Source organism: Copadichromis virginalis, linkage group LG3, assembly GCF_057382275.1.
Source record: "Copadichromis virginalis isolate Kocher_CV1m ecotype Utaka linkage group LG3, C_Virginalis_male_GT1.1, whole genome shotgun sequence".
Taxonomy (NCBI): domain Eukaryota; kingdom Metazoa; phylum Chordata; class Actinopteri; order Cichliformes; family Cichlidae; genus Copadichromis; species Copadichromis virginalis.
In genome coordinates, this window is record NC_140620.1 from 50165314 (window position 1) to 50183955 (window position 18642).

The 18642-nt window shown below is 41.1% G+C and overlaps 2 protein-coding genes across 2 annotated transcripts; one reads left to right on the top strand and one right to left on the bottom strand.

The window, feature by feature from the left end:
• Positions 1-11441: 11441 nt before the first annotated feature.
• On the top strand, positions 11442-16269 carry badb (BCL2 associated agonist of cell death b). Its single transcript, XM_085451526.1, has 4 exons — positions 11442-11600; positions 12273-12419; positions 13460-13680; positions 13782-16269. Exons 2-4 carry the CDS (start codon positions 12281-12283, stop codon positions 13896-13898), a joined length of 477 nt encoding a protein of 158 aa, XP_085307652.1. The 5' UTR covers positions 11442-11600; positions 12273-12280; the 3' UTR covers positions 13899-16269.
• A 381-nt stretch (positions 16270-16650) lies between these two features.
• LOC146715104 (uncharacterized) lies at positions 16651-18642 on the bottom strand. The gene is made up of 6 exons (XM_085451527.1): positions 18468-18642; positions 17799-18104; positions 17527-17672; positions 17221-17360; positions 16979-17137; positions 16651-16896 (listed from the first exon to the last, which is right to left on the bottom strand). Exons 2-6 carry the CDS (start codon positions 18041-18043, stop codon positions 16717-16719), a joined length of 870 nt encoding a protein of 289 aa, XP_085307653.1. The 5' UTR covers positions 18044-18104; positions 18468-18642; the 3' UTR covers positions 16651-16716.

The following is an 18642-nucleotide window of genomic DNA, read 5'->3' on the forward strand; positions in this document are numbered from 1 at the left end:
ATTGTACTCTTTTGAACTATCTGGCACACATGGGTTGGTGTTGGTGCACGTTTTGGCGATTCTGGTATTCTCTATACTCTACAGGAGCTGTAGGTTATTATATGACAATAAAGCTGCTTAAGTCTTGAGCCTGTAACATCAATTTCCTAATGGAAGAATACAACTATTTCACAATATGCATCTGCAGTCACATCACTTTCACTTCCTATAAGATGTTATATTAATACTTTTAAAGAAATTCCAAAAACAACCAGCAAACTTGTGTAAACAAGGCGCTGCCTGAAACACCCTAATATAATTACTGAAGCTATGTTCAGTAATAAAGTCTACTAGAGGCCAAAGTCCCCAACTTTCATTATGCAATCCTCGTATCTCCCCATGAAGACCGCTCAGACCTTGGACATGATTACACAGTAGCCTGCTAATATGCCCCCACTCCGCTTTATCTCCAACTTTATAAAGCACCGTTGGCTCCTGACTATTCATGAGCTGCCTCAAACTCACTGTGTCAGACAACTGAAGCAATTGTAAGTCATGCTGAGTACAGTCCATAGGGGAGCTGTGAAACAGAACACAATGATGATGAGGAGGATTGTGAGAAAATGAGCCCTGATCCTTTGCGAGCAAATAAGTATCACAGCCACATTACACCCGGTCCCTCTCACGTCTGCTCAGAAACACTGGATAAAACTGTATCGTTTGCCTGTATATACCCACGGTCCTGTCTTGGCAAACCACATCCACAATCAGGAAAACATATGCTCCCACACGCACCAGTTGCTTCTTTTCTGTCCACTCCAGGTTGTTACAGAGCTAATGGCCTTACAAGTGCATCAAAGCATCTCTGGCTGTGGTGTTGTGGCTGTTGAGCTCATCGTCAGTTACAATAAAACTTGATTGGTAAGGGCTTATGTGGCTCAGGGAGCGGCTGTTATGTGCACAAACAGTTGATGCACTGTAGCATTCGTGTCCATCTGTTCAAACACACATGCACATACTCATACATATGGTAAATGGTAAATGGCCTGTATTTATATAGCGCTTTTCTAGTCCCTAAGGACCCCAAAGCGCTTTACATATACAGTCATCCACCCATTCACGCACACATTCACACACTGGTGATGGCAAGCTACATTGTAGCCACAGCCACCCTGGGGCGCACTGACAGAGGCGAGGCTGCCGGACACTGGCGCCACCGGGCCCTCTGACCACCACCAGTAGGCAACGGGTGAAGTGTCTCGCCCAAGGACACAACGATCGAGACTGTCCGAGCCGGGGCTCGAACCAGCAACCTTCCGATTACAAGGCGAACTCCCAACTCTTGAGCCACGATCGCCCCATACATGTATATATATAAATTTTTTTTAAAGGCATAGATGATGGCAGCACTCAAACCCAGCTGACATATTCAGTTGCTGGGTTATTGGTTTGTGCTGAAAAGGCGCTGCATAATCAGGGGACAGAAACCAATCAGACCCGTGACAGAAAAGCAAAGCCCAGGCACAACTGTAGAAACCCCCTCCTCCCCAATCGCATGTATCCTGAGCTCATGTCAACACCATCCACCACCCCCGCAAACACATTTCTAATATTCTGCGCCCCTGCCGATCGTTGTTGTTCCATAATTGCTGCCCAAAAATGAAAGGAGAAGTTTATGCAAGTGATGCAAGTCATTTATGGAGAGTTCCACTTCGCAATGATGAGTGTAACTGCGAGAGTGTCCAGTACAACCGCAACATGCACACGTGCTGCTGTGCATATAAACTGTCAAGTTTGCGAGCCCGCGTCTATGACCGTGTGATACTTCTCTCTTATCCTTTACACACTATAGCATTTATTTCCTCTTACTTTACTTCTGCTGAGCATACACACACGGGAACACGCACACGTGTGCCACACACCTACTCGTGCGCACCTGAACGCCCTCCCTCTCTCTCTCTCTTGTGTCTCACACACGCACTCACGTGGTTCACTACAACCTGGAGTGTTGCAAGGAAAATGGTCCGAGTGCAATTCATCACTTCTCCTCTGTTTCATCTCTCCTCGAGCCATAGTGACCTTTCACTGTGATTCATATCACCACACACAAGCTCACAGTCGCACATATATAGGCGCAGATACACACTTTTTCCTCACATGTTATGCCAGCGTGCAGTTTCGAGCTGTGCGGTTTAAAATGTAAAGCTGAGTTGATGAAACGTTCAGTAGCCAGCGGCGACTGGACTAAGTTCTACAGTAGCTGAGCGGAGCATTGTGATGACCTAAGGATGAAAAATACATTGAGTTATAGGCAAATGGGTTCCAATTCCATTTCCTTTAATGATGTCCATCTATCACAGCCTTTATTTGATTATTTTTATGCAGATTTGTATTGTTATGGTAATGTTACAGCTACTCATCCCATTTCTGTTCTGCTGACTGCGCCGTCCTGGTGCCAGCAGCGAGTGTAAGTTCTCATTAAAATTCAATAGTTTGTTAATGTAATTGTGTTTCCCGCTCTACAGTTTAGTTTTTTTTAACAGCACTTCTCTCTAACTTTGCCAAATGAAAGTGCAATCGGAGAAAAGCAAAAGTGTTCATCGTGACACTGTGTGAACCTTTTTTTTTCTTAACGTCAAACACAAGAAAACAACTCCAAAAGTGAAATTGCAGACACCCCCAAAAATGTTTTACTCGCCTCTCGAGTTTTACCTCATAAGGGCTCTTAAGATTTTGTTACCACCTGAGTGAATCCAACAAGCAGCTTGTTTCTATCAAACAGCATCAATTAAACACAAGCGATGGCGCCATCAGCGAGGAAGCTCCTGGTGAACTAGTTCAGCAACCCAGATACAAAGAGGGAAGGAAGGAAAGAGGGAGAACTGAAACTACATGAAAGAGAAGCGGAGAAAAGAAATCAGGGTGAGTCGAGGGTGAGACGGGAAGTAACGACAGATGAGGAGAAAAGAGGGGGAAACAGGTACAGAGGGGCAACAAGTGATGGACGCAGAAGGGCAGACTAATTGAAAACAAAAAAATAAGAGGCAAAAATGATGAGCTCGTGAGTGGGTGAAATGATGGAGAAGAGAATTAGTCAGTGAGGAAGATGAATCTACTAATGCAGATGCCGTGTACTCTCGTCTGGGCTGGAAATGTGTCTTGTTTTGCACCGTGTTTTTCCTCTCCACCCAATTTCCTGCCTTTCATCAGTGTCAGTAAGCAAATAAAATCTTTAAGGAGGATGGATTACCCCTTTTTCTGGAGGATGGCAAGAAAAACAGAGGCCCCAAGCACAGATACTGAAAAGTGTTGCCTGATACCTTGAAATAAATTGCTACGACCTGACACTTTTGATATGAAAGACAGCGGCAAATCAATATATGGCTGGCGGAATAAACACAACTGAGATACTGTTAAACTGTTTCAACCATCTTAGCTAACATACATAGTACAAACTTACAAATCCAGTGTGAATTAAAAGGTCTTCAGCCATGACCACCACGGTTAAAAGAGGTCATTTACCGCATTTTTCGACCATAAGGCGCACTGTCGATGAACGGGTCTGTTTTCATACATAAGGCGCACCGGATTATAAGGCGCAGTAAGCGAAACAAAACAGTCAGATAAGTCAGACTTTACTCAACTCATTCTTCCTCCACCTCGGTACCATTGATTAATTAATGTTGAATTCTCTCGCAGCTGCTCCATTCCCATGTTGTTGCAGTATATTAATGACTAACCTCGTATTGTGGATGGATTATCTCAGTTGTTCTCTTGACTGAAGTTTGGTCCGTTTACAGCATCCTGCCATGCGATTGCATTTGTCCCTAACCATCAGGAACCCTCGTGTTAACTTTTATTGAGTGGAAAAAGTTAGCGTTCATCCTCCAGCTTCACTGTTTATTATGCTAACCTAGCTATGTTGCTAGCGATCACGTAGCACATCAGTATATACCAGCTAGCCCAACTTCAGTAACTCTACAAAAGTCACTGTTGTTTAGTTTTCTGTCTTCATTTTTGTCGGAAGTGATAGCAGAGCTGTATGTTTGAATTTTTTCAGAAATCTCGTACTAAAACATTTTTTGACCGACTTTTGAGCGCAGTGTACCACATAAAATCGGTTCGAGGTCAGTAAGCACGACCAGAATTCATACATAAGGTGCACTGTTTATTTTTGTGAAAAATAAAGGATTTTAAGTGTGCCCTGTAGTCTGAAAAATGCAGTATATTTGGAGGTTCGGCTCTGTGCTGAGAGGAGCAGGAGGATCTCCACACAGATCTGAGCAGGCATGAATGACAGTATCAGTATTAGACACAGCACAAAAATCAGAGCTTGGAAGAAGCTGGGTTGCAAAACGGCTTGCAGATGCATGCCAGCTTTGGACAGGCTTGAAAAGCGAGAGCATAGCACAGTTAATCAGCAAATATTGCTGGGACTGCATGAAGCTTGATCTCAAGGCCTGCATAAACTAACTCTAGCTCAGTTCTCTTTTAATAGTGAAAACAACTAGCACACATCATAGATGTATCCTACAGAATACTATCACATTTCTCAGTAGAAGTTTCTAGATCAAGTGAAATTAGACTTTGCTCTCCCTTTGAACCCAGAAAGCCAAAAGAATAACTGTTAAATGTTAACCAGTCTTGCTTTGGTTGGTACCATTCATTTTTAACTCTTGTTTAGTGAACAAAACGGTCCACAAGTTAAAGTGTGTTTTACCCTTTAGAAACACATTGGCACTTCATTACGCTGATTGAACAATTTCAATTTGTAGGTACGGCTTCACGCTAAAAAAAATACTGATTAGCCAACAAAAGCTGAATTAAGCACAGATAATTAAAGCCGCACTCTGCTAATGACCATATTGTGGTCATTAGCAGAGTCCTTGCTTAATCATGCATTATTTTTTTTGAACTCACTGAAGAAAGGCTGATTAAGACCTGGAATCATGCACAACTATGTCAGGTTTTACAGTAAAAGCCTATCTGAGCAACCTTTTTTATATATAAAAAAACAGCTGCTATTCATTAAGTGTCATTATACAATATAATGATAGTTAATGAATAAGTCTGTACCTTAATGACATATAAAGGATACATGTGTTTCAGATGAGCCTCTGAACTGAACTCACACACACAGCCTAGACCAACCACATGAAAACAACCCAACCATGTGATGATACTGGAGGGTTAAAAAAAGAGGAACAGACAGAAGTGTGGGTTTTTTTCTTTGTCAAAGCAGAGAACTAGCTTGGGTGGAACCTTTGCTAACCTTCAGCTCATAGAGAAAGGCAAACAAACCTTTGTTAGCTACTGTTGCTTCTTACCAAAATCAATAATCAAGTATTTAAAATAAGAAGTTTGAGATTTGAGATAAGGATTAAATTTACATGAGGTTGGAGCTACTTAGCTTAGCTTAGTGTAATAACTGCAAATCGGGAAATTAGGGCTGGGCGATATGACCCAAAATTCATATCTCGATATTTTTTAGCTGGATGGCGATATAAGATATATATCTCGATATTTCTTTTAAAGCCAAAAAGTAAGAACAAAAAGAAAGTTCTTAGTCAAAGCTGTGTCCCAGATGTCACACAGGCACTTTTATTAACATACAGCACAGATGTACATGAAAAAAAACTACTTAAAAATAAATTATCAGCATTTATTAAATAATAATGCTCCATAAATAAAAGAAAACTATGTTGTTTTTCAAGCACAACCAGAATTCATACATAAGGCGCGCTGTCAACTTATGAGAGAATGAAAGGATTCTAGGCTGTGCAGTCCCTCTGGGCTGCACGGCGTTAGCGTGGTTAGCTCGTTAACACGTTGACGCCGTCCAGCCCCACGCACGGGGCGATGCGCAGTAACTCGTTAACGGAGATTTGCCGTGTCCATCTTGTCGTTGCCTGCAGGTGAAGCGATGGGGGAGGAGGGGGAGTTGTGGAGTAACGTTGCGTAGAGACAAAAGTGGACGAAAGAGAGGCGAACTTGTGGCTCCACAACTCTAATTATAACGTAACATAGACTACATCGATATAAAGGATATGATCACATCTTATATCTCGTATAAAAATATATCGATATTTTTAAAAAACTCGATATATCGCCCAGCCCTACGGGAAATCACTACTCTGGTAATTTCACATTACAGCAACTCAACTTTTTGCTATTATAAATGAATACTGGTTTTTAAACCACCAAAAAATAACAAAAGTGTAAAATGTCATGTTCCAGTTTCACAAGTGGCTTTGTGTTGAATTATATATCTTCACCAAAGTCACCAAGTTACACTTTTATTTCTAAATAGTAAATGAAGATACCATTTAGCGATATTTTTGATTCTGGTAGGTGTATTTTTTGATTCTAGACAGAGCTAGGTTAGCCGTCTTCTTTATTTTCATTATTTATATTAAACTCTGCAAACTGGCTACAGATATGAAAGTGGCGCAAATCATCCCAGTCCAGAGCTGACACATTTGGGCCCTGTGTGGGCTCATTGTGACATGTTTGTCTCAGTTACAGCTCTGGCAAATGTTATGTGGAGTGCATGTGGCCCAAAAGTCACCAGTCTAGACAAGAACACAGCAGTGTTTTGTGGCCCAGATGTGGCCCAAATGCCACTACATAGCTATACATATAGGGTGGACCTGAGGCTGAGCTGAGTCATCGCGAACCAACAATAACTGCAGATATGGACCACTTTTGGTCCAAACATTGATTGCTATAAATGATCAAAGCACACTGCTTTCCTCTGTCAGGCTATTACTTGTTTGTTTGTTATCAGATGGGATCGATTTGATATGTTTTGATATTTTTCTGCACCACAGAAAAAGACGTTTTTACCCATTTATATATTCCCAGGCTTTAAGACCTTAGGAAGAGCTGGTTCATAAGACCAGCAAGCTAAACAAGGGCGGGGTGGATCAAATTAGAAAGCTGCTAAATGCCAGCTTTGTGATCACAGAGTGACTTGGTACTACAGCAAGGGAGCGGTCCGTATATAATGACCATGTACCGAGAGCAGTGATGAAAGGGCTCGAGTCGAAGCAGCGGGCTGCAGGAGTGGATTCACTCTGATGTAGGTTAAGTTTGCTCTCTCTCTGTGTTCCTGTCTCTTTCACATGTGCCATCCTTGAATTTCTGCCTCTCCAGCTCATTTTTATTCCGTCAGACGATGTCACCTTTTCAGCTCCTCCGTTACCTTACCTCTTCCTCTGCACTCTCAGACACCTCTCAAATCCCTTGGACTGCTTTTACTTTTGATCTGTTCATCTGTTGCTTTTTCACTTTCTTTGTCTGTATCGCTGCATTTCAAAGTAGCGGGTACACACTGCATTTCTAATATTTTTTTCAGAACTGGGTAACCAAATTGTCCTTTTCTTTCATATCACCTTTCTTTTCTTCTCTTTCTCACTCAGGTATTCAAAAACTCCTTCTTCGCCACCAGCACAGAGCTAACTGACTGAACTTGGGTCTGCAAAGGCAGGAAAATATTCGAAAGGACAGAGTGCAGCTGTGGTGGTGCCGGTAGACAGGCTGTGTCGGGGCATTAAATTGAAAGGAACATTTTGGGATCTGCTTGGACACAAACACACACATACACACACACACAGATGGGTGCACTGAAACACACTGAGTGGTGGTTTGGAGACAGTGTGGGAGTGCATACGCCTCCATTTCCCAAAATAACTAGCAGATGAGGGGCAGGGAGGCAGGGCGAGGTTGGTACAGGGAGATATAAATGGATGCTAATTGTATAGCTCCTTCGGATAAAGCTCAAATCCAGCAGACTCATGCACAAACGCACACTTTCTGAGCTTCCATGCTTGCGTGTGAAAATTATCCTGATCATACAGAGTGCGTAAGAGCTTTGACACTCACACACTGTCATGGATGGCAGTTTTAAGGGGAGTACACACACACACACACACACACACAGATTAAAGCAGATATTAACTGTATAGCTTTCCAAATCCAACCCAAAGTCCCTTGTATAATTTCTATGAAATCCATCCCAAAATAGAGGTCAAAAGAAGTGAAAAAGAACAGATTATTTAATAATTTCTTTTCTGAGACGATCCATTAGTGTATGAAAGGCTTTGGATGTTTGTCTAAACTTGTAAACTCACATTAGCTCCATTTGGATACACTGAATCAGAGAATGCTGCATCACATCGCTTCAAATCACATCACAGTGTCCACAGAAACAGTTTGTTCCTCCTGTTCAGGTGTCATTTACTGACTCTGCAAAAACAGACTGATGGAAAGATGGAAAGAGAAGAATGATGTAAAGGTGGAGATGAGGACTAGAGGCAGCGTTACATTTTTTAAAACAAGTTAAAGGTTAATAATTACATGGTTGACTTTTCTGTGTTGATGATGATGAAGTGCAATCCACATGGGACATTGAGCCATATACAGGTTTGCTCGAGGCCAGGCTTTCACATTATCAGTTCTCTGACAGACGCATTATTGCTGAAGCCATAGATATGCAGGAACTCCCTCTGGAGCTGTAGTTACACGTAGGATAACAACAGTTTATGCCCATTACTTTCTCGACTTAAGTTGCAGCTCAGTTTGTAGTCCTGCCTCCCCACCTGGTGCTCTCACAGGGAATAGCAACAAATTGCTGTCAGTCCTCCCTGCACTTCATTTCAGGAAGGAGAAAAGAAAAGAGCATTTTTCATCATAAATGTAATTTAAATGACTATGGAGTTACTTCTACCTGCTCTTTATAAGGCAAAGTTTGTATTGTATTTATAGTCATATTAATCAGATACAGTAAATGTTTAATCCACTGCTGAATTAGCATGTTTGTTCACTTAAATGCTCACTTAAATTAAACAGTCTCAAATGTTTGTATTAGTTTCATTTTAATAGAAAGAGACAGAATATCAACAAAAAAATCTAGAAAAAAACATTACATTACATAAAAGTTATAAATTTATTTGCATGTCATTGACTTAAAATGAGTATTTGATCCCCTATAACCGAGCCCGAATTCTGGCTCCGACACAACAACTCTGTTAACTCAGCCATTTACAGATACTCCCAATCTCAACTCATTATATAAACTTATGTCTGTCCACAGAATCAGTTTCTTCTGTTGCAACCTCTCTTCCAGACCGATTATTTGGAAATGGAAAGATCAGTCACCCTCAGTTTGGAGCTCCGTGATCCAAAAATCTTGGATCTTAGATCATGGGGTGACAGTGATTATGAGAAAGGTGTTTGATTAGCCCAAAACTACATGGGAGGAGCTTATTAATGATCTGAATGCAGTTGGGACTACAGTCACCACTGGTAACACATATACCATAATTGAATTCATAACTGAAATTTTGCAGCACCCGCAAAGTACAGGCCTGTCTTACGTTTTAGCTCGACCTGCCATGTTTGAAGAAGCTGAAATGCTGAGTATTACCTGAAGAACACCATCCCTACAGTCAAGCATGGAGGTGGAAATATTATGATTTAAGGCATTTTTTCTGCTAAGGGGACAGGACGACTTCACTGCATTGAGGGGCCAGTGGATGGGGGCATGTACCATAAAATCTTGCCCAAGAACCTTTTTCCTTCAGCCAGAATACTGAAGAAGGGTCATGGATGAGTCTTCTGGCATGACAGTGACCAAAAGCATACCGCCAAAGCAACAAAGGAGTGGCTAAAGATGTCTGTGAAGGTTCTTAGTGGCTAAAGAAGAAGCACATTAAGATCATGGAGTTCCCTAACCTGATTCCATCGAATATATATAAAATCTGTGGAGCAAGCTGATGTTTCAAGTTCCCAAGCAGTGCAGTGCAAATCAAGAAACTCTAGATGTTCCAAAGTTTTGGTACTTTGGTTTAGCAAAGTCATCCTTACCTTCACATGGGTACGTGGAATCATAAGAGGCCCCTGTCTGAAGACCTAAAAACCTGACTTGTAGACCTGGAGTGGAGCAATTTAGTAAAGGTAAGGCCACACTTTAAGGCCATAAAAGTCAGATCCACAGTGAAACTGTGGGTCAGTGAAACTCACTTCTGTCCAGTGACAGTGATGCTGAGGTGAGTTATTGAGGATATCCTGAACCTTTCTGTCTGCTTTTACGCTTTTAGCTGATGCTCGCTGGCATTAGTGAAACTTTCTTTTAAGCGGATCTAACATTGTAAGACTCAGACATTTAGCTAATAAACTCTCATGAGACATAAGAATGTAAGAAAACTTTTTATCATAGGAAAAGGGTCTTTTTTCTTTTTAGGACACTCAAAACTAACATTAGCTGGCATATTAGCTTATATCCAGTTGCTGTTGTCATTTAGCCAGCTGTCTGGAGATGGGAGGGTCACATGTTTAATCTGCTGATGATAATTACTGACAACAATATTGGGAAGTTTGGAGACTCCCTAATCAGTTTTTAATTACCAACAAAATTAAAGATATTTCTTATAAATTAATACACAGAATTTATCCATCTAAAGATTATCTTCAAAGCAATTTCAAATTAGACATTGATACAAGCTGTAGCTTTTGTAAAACTTCCAAGGACTCTACTATGCATCTTTTTTGGTTTTGTAACCTTGTGCAAGATTTTTGGCAGAGCTTATGTTTTTATCTCAGAAAATGTATTTAAAGGATTGGTACTGTTTTGGAAATATGTTTTATTTGGTCTACACAAAAACCAAAGACAATTCAACATTGATAACAGATATATGACTAACTTGTTAATTTTAATGGCTACATTTCATATTCACAAGTCCAAATGTTTAGGAAGACATCCCTCTTTTTATGTATTCTCCTTTGAACTTGTACAACTCCACTAACCCAAAAGCTATAAAAACTATGGGTGTTTGTGAAAAAATAAAGATCTTTCAATCACTTTATTCTTTGGTTTGATCAGTTACTTTTCCCCCTCGCGTGTTTATATCGTAGGTTCTGAATATTGTTCATTTATTTGTTTGTCTATGTTATGCAATCTTTTTTTTTTTGTAAGTACAACACCATTAATGTGGTACTGTTTAATTCTATTTTGTATTGTACTGTTGTTTAAATAAAGGTTTGAATGAAAAAAAAAGTATTTTCATTGGCATAATTCTAAGTTCATAAGAAGGCATTAGTTTGTTAGGAGATGTAATGACACACTAATAAATGTATATTTTGTGAGTGCAGCATATTTTTTCCTATTAAACTAAATAAAAAAACAAAACAAAAAACAAATAAAGACTAACTGTAAAATTGCAGTACTTTTAATTTAAGAGCATTTTTTATGCAACCTCGGTATTATTTATTGTGTGGGATTGTAAAAGCGGGACTCTTAAATATAAAGTTTTATTATGCAATTTTACTAGAAATCCAGCAGTTAAAAAAAATGCGGCGGCTCTTGGAGTTAATTGGTACTGCGCATCTACGCTGCATATTACGGTAAGCCGGTGAGACAAACAAAGGCACAGCCCAGTCCTAGCTCGCAACAGTGACGTCAGCGCGCCGCTGCGGTGCAGTGACGCGCGGCGATTGGGTGAGCGCGGAGCTAAAGTGTGCAGTAGAGTAAAAAGACAAGAGGCGGACAACAACAGCTGCGACCGTATGAAGCAAACTAAAGACACACTCGCACTTTTGAGGCTCACACGATAAAGATTCGGGTAAGGAGTCGTTTTTTGTGGAGTCATTTCCTTACAAACGCTGCTAGCTAAGGTTGGCCGGAGCAGCTTCCGCCCTTAAGGAACTTTCTTTTGTCCTCTTCAGTCAACAACAAAACAAGCGAGAGAGTGTGTTTACCGAAGAAGAAGGTGTATTGGTTAATTTAGCAACAGTCAAGTATCAAATCCTTATTAATAACACCAAATACAGGCCCGTGTTGTCAAAACAAGTCTGGTATCTTGTGGGTAGTTAAAGTGAAATACCTTTGGACCGGCCAGTATCAGAGGCATTAAAAAGAAAGATATAGCCCGCTGGGTGTGCTCTGTGGCTGTTCCACCGATACAATGAATTATCCCATTTTACGAGTCTTAGGTATATTTACACATAATTGGGTAATGTGTTATATGACAATAAAATTGCACACTTGCAATATAGCAACTTTTTGCAGTGCAGTCTTCTGTTAGAATAAGATGTAAATTTAAAAAAATAATCAATTTATCATTGTGGGGTTTTTTTCTATATCTGCTTGAAAGGTCAAAGGCAGAGCAACGCCAGTATTAACCTGCTGCGGTCATAACAATATTGATCTGTTATGTGCATGCACTTAAGGACACACTGTCATTTCTTTAACCGTTTTTGTCGTTCATATTTCCAACACCACCCTATCTCTCCAGATGTCAGGATGGCTGCAAACTTCAAAATTTCAGACAGTGATTCAGAGGCATCAGAGGAGGTAGGGGAAGGAGAAAACCAACAGTCAGCAGGACAAGCTCAAGAAAGCAAGCCCCAGACGCTTTCCCTTCCTGTAACCAAAACGACAGGTAGGAACACAAAATAAATTGTCTGATATACGGTGGAATAGCCAACCCCTTTGGACCATATCAACACTTAAAATTGTGCATAATTAGATTTGTGGATTAGTGATAACTCCCCAGCTCACGCGTTCAGATGTGGTCACTTTGCACCCGGTTTCCAAAACAACAGCCAAGGCCACAATGCTTGAGGCTTTCAGGCGATCTCCCACAAACCAGAGGGTGACATCGCTGTGGCTTCCTCTTTCTGTTATGTACAGTTTGAATCACGAGGTAGAACTGGGGGGGAAGCAAGGGATGTCCTTATTACAGTATGATATTAATTTTGGTAAGCAAACAAAAAATAGACTTAAAACACACTTGCTGAAAAGCTGATTGGTTTGTTTGTGTCTTTTAGTACAACCCAACCAGTGGCACGCACTTGGCATGAGGGGTGCAATTATGCGAACAGATTAAAACACTGTTTTTTTTTTGTATATGGTTGTAAACATGTTTATAGCTGCAGTATTTATTTTTTTTAACTGTACTTTAAGAGGGCAAGCTGTTGGGACTTGTGCACTGGCTTTACTGTTCAGCCCTGGATGTTGCACCTTGTTGTATGTTGTGGATTAACTGAGCAGAAGTTCTGATGGCAAAACATATATTGCAGCATACGTTACCACAGCCTGCTCTAGATGAGATCCCCCCCACCCCTTTATTTAGCCATTTCTTGGCTGTATCTGTAGAGAAGTTTAGAATATATCCTTTCTCCTTATTTTTCTTGAGATGCATTCTGGGGTGGGACATTAAAATGAGGTTGCGTTGTAAGCTAACCTGTTTTGCATTTTGAATTGCTTCATTCAAAGCACTATAGGAGGATGTTTTGGCTCTTTTTTTTTACCGTGCAGCTGAAAAGAGCCAAAATAACAGTGTACAATAACAGTCGCTGGTCGCAGAGACAACTAATGATTTAAATTCCTCTATTCCTACATTACTCTTTATTTCCTCCTTTCTATCTGCCTTACATTAAAACACTCTGAACCCATCTCACTTTTCCTTTTTCCATTTAGCTGCTGGAAGGCTCAGGGTGAACTCAGAGTCCCACACTTCCTCAATTGCCAGGGATGAGGAGCTCATGGCTAGAGGGGAGGATGAGGTCTGTACTCCCACAGAGGGAGACCCATTCAGGCGAAGGTCAAAGTCAGCTCCCCCTGCTCTGTGGGCTGCCAAGAAGTACGGCAGGCAGCTTCGACGAATGAGTGACGAGTTTGACAGCTTACTAGATAAAGGGGTAAGAATGGGAGTGAGTCAAGGCTTAAATTAGTTTTTTGGGGGAAAAAAGATGGTGATGATAGGTTGCTAACTTGACATTGTTCCTCTTTCACTGTGCAGGAGATGAAGGTCAAGAAGCTGCACCACTCTAAAACCTGGTGGAGCTATCTCTTTAGTCACCAAGAGACTGAAGGAGAGAACAACCATCTTGAAAACCACAACCAACGCACTGAGTAAGCACTGAGAGGACAAGGATACAAGGTCCGGAGGAGCGGATTGGGGAAACTGTAGCCGAGAGACAATATTTAAGATCAGAACAAGACTGAAGAGGATTTGGCTCGATCAAAAAGAGTGGGACGTGCAGTAAAAAGCAAAAAAGTACATGTTCAGTGAATCCCATCATAGTCATGCCATTTTATGTCATTGTTAACTACCTTTAAATAGAACTTTTGTACTCGTGTTGAGTGTGGTGTAAACAATGTTATTGGGAAGTCCACTGTGGAATTGAAAGGCAGTGATGAGGAGGAACTGCTGCCGGAATCCTGCAAAACGGATGAAAAGATGGGCCGAGAGAGGGGCTATAATCTCTTCTAAACACACAAACAAAGCCTTGTTTAGTCGTAGAAGAGACGCTCGGTTTAAAGACGCTTAGCATTACAGTTGTCTCTCACATTGACATTGCACGGTGTGCTGTGTATGGAGAGAGGAATAACACCTGACTACTGAAGGCCAAATTGAATGCTGTTAGATTTTTTTTTTTCCTTCCTGCTTTCCTCATTTTCATGAGGAAATCTCCAGAAGCTGTTCGTGTTTGACTTGCACGCTCATATTGTGCCAAAACGATCTGCCAGCAACAGGAGACAGTACTTTTTTCTTTCTTTCTTTTTGGGATTCGGTTTAGGCCTCTTCTTAAACAACTGTACTCAACTATCATCTGCTTTATATCACAAATTTATCCCAAAAAAAAAAAGGAAAAATCTTTTACAAGGACAATCTCTGATGCAGAAGTAATATCTTTTTTTGTAAAACTTCAGGGATAATAGCTGAGGGCGTTAAACAGTAAGGCACAATCCAATATGAATATGTTTTTAAAGCCTTGGACGAGCATAAACAAACAATTGAAATTTTTATGTGTAAATATTTTAACATTTTATGAAATGGTAAAGGGTGGGGAGGGGGTGAGTAAGATGGTTTAGCCAGATTTTATTAACGAGGTTACCGTGCTGTTAAGCTCGGCTAACCCAGCAATAGGCAGTGTACAATCCATGGCTGTTGTGATAAATGTTGCGTGCTGAGCTCTCGGTGCATGGGTGAATACAGAGTCCAGTCACATTAAAAATGAGGGATTTCCACTTGCTTTTTGCTTGAAGGATTTTCAGGAGAAATCACATCCTGATGTTTTTTGTTGTTTATTTTGTTTTTAATCAGTTTAAATGTGAGTTGATCACTTTGACCTGTAAGGGGATGTGATTAAAATGGGCTCATAAACTCTCATGCCTTAGCTTTAGAAGTGCTGATCTGATGCCAGCTTTGCTGGTGTTTTTTAGGCACGTAAGGCGCATAATATATATGCTTTATGGAAATTCTAACTAAGGGCAAAGATCAGCATTTCTGTGCAGCTCGGTAAACATGAGTGGGCTACTTGTGGCTTGTTTATAAATACGTGATTGCTGAAAATGATAGTGGGTTTGTTCAAGTTGTCTTATTCTTCCTTCCTCTCGACTTGTAGCGTTGAGTTGTGAAGTGCTCGGGTGTGCAGGCATTTATATGGTTTTCAAATTCAAAAATATATATATGCGTATATAAATATATATAGCTTGGTTTTTAATCAGAGAATTCCAGACAATCAAACGGTGGCAACTTTACCTGACACTCATCCTGTTCTACCATCCTTTTGGTCACATGTGTCTTGACTGGTCATTTGTCAAATTTAAACTACTTCCCATTATAAAAAAGGGATGAGGAGTTTTCTGATATCAGATTTCTAGAGACACGAGTGTTTAAGCAAGAAATAGCATTTTGCATTTTAACACGTTAGACCCATGTTATCCAATTGCAGGGAGTGCACACACAGTTTTGAGAACTCTGGGTCAGATTATAAAGCTTTACTCTGCTGAAAATAAAGATCAGATGGAATTTAAATGAATTTAATGTTGCAAAGAACTGCCTTGAACATGCTGTGACCTGTGACGGCGCATAGCCAGCCTCGTCTGTTTACCCAATTACAGCCTTAAACTTCACTGCTCGCTTTCACAAGTTACACTCAGAGGAAAAACAGAAAGCACAAAAATGTCCCGGTGCATTTACTGTCATGAGATTTTTAAGTGACACACGCGTACACTATAAAATGGCTGATGTGGAGTTTGGCAACTCTTTTTGACTTTAAACATCCGTGACAGTGAACACACCCCAAACCTGCCTGGGCACCTGGATTTTTTGCAACCATCCTTAGTATTACTTGAATCTGGAGATGTGTGTGTGGAGAAAATAAAAATTTAATATTACTTTTTTTTTCTTATTTTGGTTTCTTTTTCAGTTTTAATGACTTGTAAATGTATTTTCTCTACAACTGTGAAAACTCTGGTCTAAATAAATAATTTTAAGAGAGCTTTTAAAAGGTATTTTGTTCTTTTAATTGTCTTTACACAGGTTTAGAAGACCTTTGAGTTATGTTCAATGGAGATTTCTGGTTAGTCAAAGATATTAGGCAAAGGAAAGGCAAGAGATTATGAAGAATAAGGAGCAACAGTTAAACTGACAGATATGTAAAAGTTTTCGTTATCCAATAACAAAGGGAAAGGTTCTCACTAAGACATGGCTTATGGTTGACAATAAAGTCATGTGATGGGTGACGTTCCATAGATTTAGAGTTCATACCACAATATGATGTATTTTTGTCTTGAAATTAACAAAGTGTCGACACAAAACTTGTAACAGCTTTAAAAAAAACAACCCAACCCCCCCCCCCCCCCCCCCAAAAAACAAAAAACAAAAAAACAACTACCACTGTAAAACTGAAGACAAAAAGGCATCATGGAGGACACAAGCTGGTGTTTCAGGCGACCCCTGACGGATCCCAGCAGTACTTCTGTCCACAGTCCAAAGCTGACAGTCTGTCCATGTCTGCGTCACTCAGTGTAAAGTCAAAAAGTCTGGCGTTCTCCTGTATTCGGTCTGCGTTTGATGACTTTGGGAGCACAGCGACACCCTGCTGCACCGCCCACCGCAGCAGCACCTGAGGAGAGGGACAGAAGAACCTTAAAATGTTTGCAATAAAAACAAAGGTATACCCAAGATAGCAGAGCGAGTGGGCTCACTTGTGCAGGGGTGCGTTGGTACTGCTTTGCCACCTCCAGGACCACAGGGTCAGTAACCAGATCTCCTTGGCCTAAGGAGGAATATGCTTGGAAACAGACTCCATACTCCTCACAAACACTCTTCAGCTCTGCTTGGCACAGACGTGGGTGAAACTCTACCTGAAGAACACAAAAAAAAACGTGAGATTTCAAACAGCTGCTAATGTCTTTCACTGTCCTCCATTCAAACTCCTGCACTGTACCTGTAGAACTGCAGGGGGGACTTTGCAGCTCTGCATTAGTTCTCTCATGTGAGCCACTGTATAGTTGGACACTCCAATGGCCTTCAGCTTCCCCTGGCCATGCAGCTCCTCCAGCGTGGCCCAACTCTGAGCTCGGTTTCCTGGGATCAAATATTTATTAGGACCTCATCTCTGCCGTTACTCAATGCCTGCTATGTTGCAGTGGAGGAATGAGAGAAGACAGCTTGAATGGGTTTTGTGCAGTTAGTGCAGCAATGAAATATAGATCACTCGAAACACCTGAAAAAAAAAAAAAGTGGAGTCTACCTGGGTTGCTCTGATCAGCCACTGCTAGACCCTGCGTGCCAGGCCAGTGAATCAAATAGAGGTCAATGTAACCCAAGTCCAGCTGAGACAGGCTGTGAAGGGCACCTTCCATAGCCCGCTCACCCTGATCCTTAGGGCCCAGCTTACTGAAACACAGGAAGAGAAACAGGGATCTGAATGAGCAGCGCAACACCTCAAGTCAGCTTTAGAAGCCCCAATGTGTTCTCTTAGAAATCATGTGTCAACTTATGCTTTAGAAGCCTGTGCATCACCTGGTTATGAACACATCCTGTCTGGTCAAGCCATGCTTGTGCAGGAGCTCCCTCAGGGATCGGCCCATGTCGGCTTCATTCCGGTAGACGGCTGCACTATCAAAGGCCCGGTAACCCGCAGCCAGGGCGGCATCCACGGCGCGATACACTTCTTCAGAGCCGTGCAACTTGTAAGTCCCCAACCCCAGGAGGGGCATTTGAACCCCAGTATTCAGGGTAACAGAGGAGGTGGTGGTGGACGACATCCTGGACTGCAAGGCCCTTCTTTACTTTGCACCCTGTTAGGAATAACTGGTTTGCCAAGCTCTATCAAAGACGGATAGAGAAAGTGAGTTTAGCTGGTTTTCTGCTGCCCTTTGCCCCATTTTGTGTGTTACATCACTGGAAAATTGCTTGAAAGCACTTCCTTAAACTTGGTAACAATACAGATTTTATCTTGTTCCACTAGAGACTTTTTGGTGCTTCTCTAACGCAAAATAAGAAAGGCAAGCAACACGAAGATGTAAACTAACATCACTAATTTAGCTGGTCACAGTGTATGAAGACTATGACACTTGAAGAGCACTTTTAATAATTTCTGTAGGCAGACACGTGGACATTACAATGCAGGAAGGGGACGGTATACTCTAATATATAAACAATTTTACGTGAAAAATATTTCCACCCCACCTTTTTTTTCACCTCAAGTGACTTCTTTAGGAAAGGCGGTGCATACACTGGCAGTGTCCTCTCAAAGAAATTACTAAGAAGTTATAAAGCAAAGGTAACTTCCAGCATGAGCACAGTTTCCTACTACTAGCTACCATATGTGGTCAGCTGACAGTCACGTGACAGTTGGGTCGGT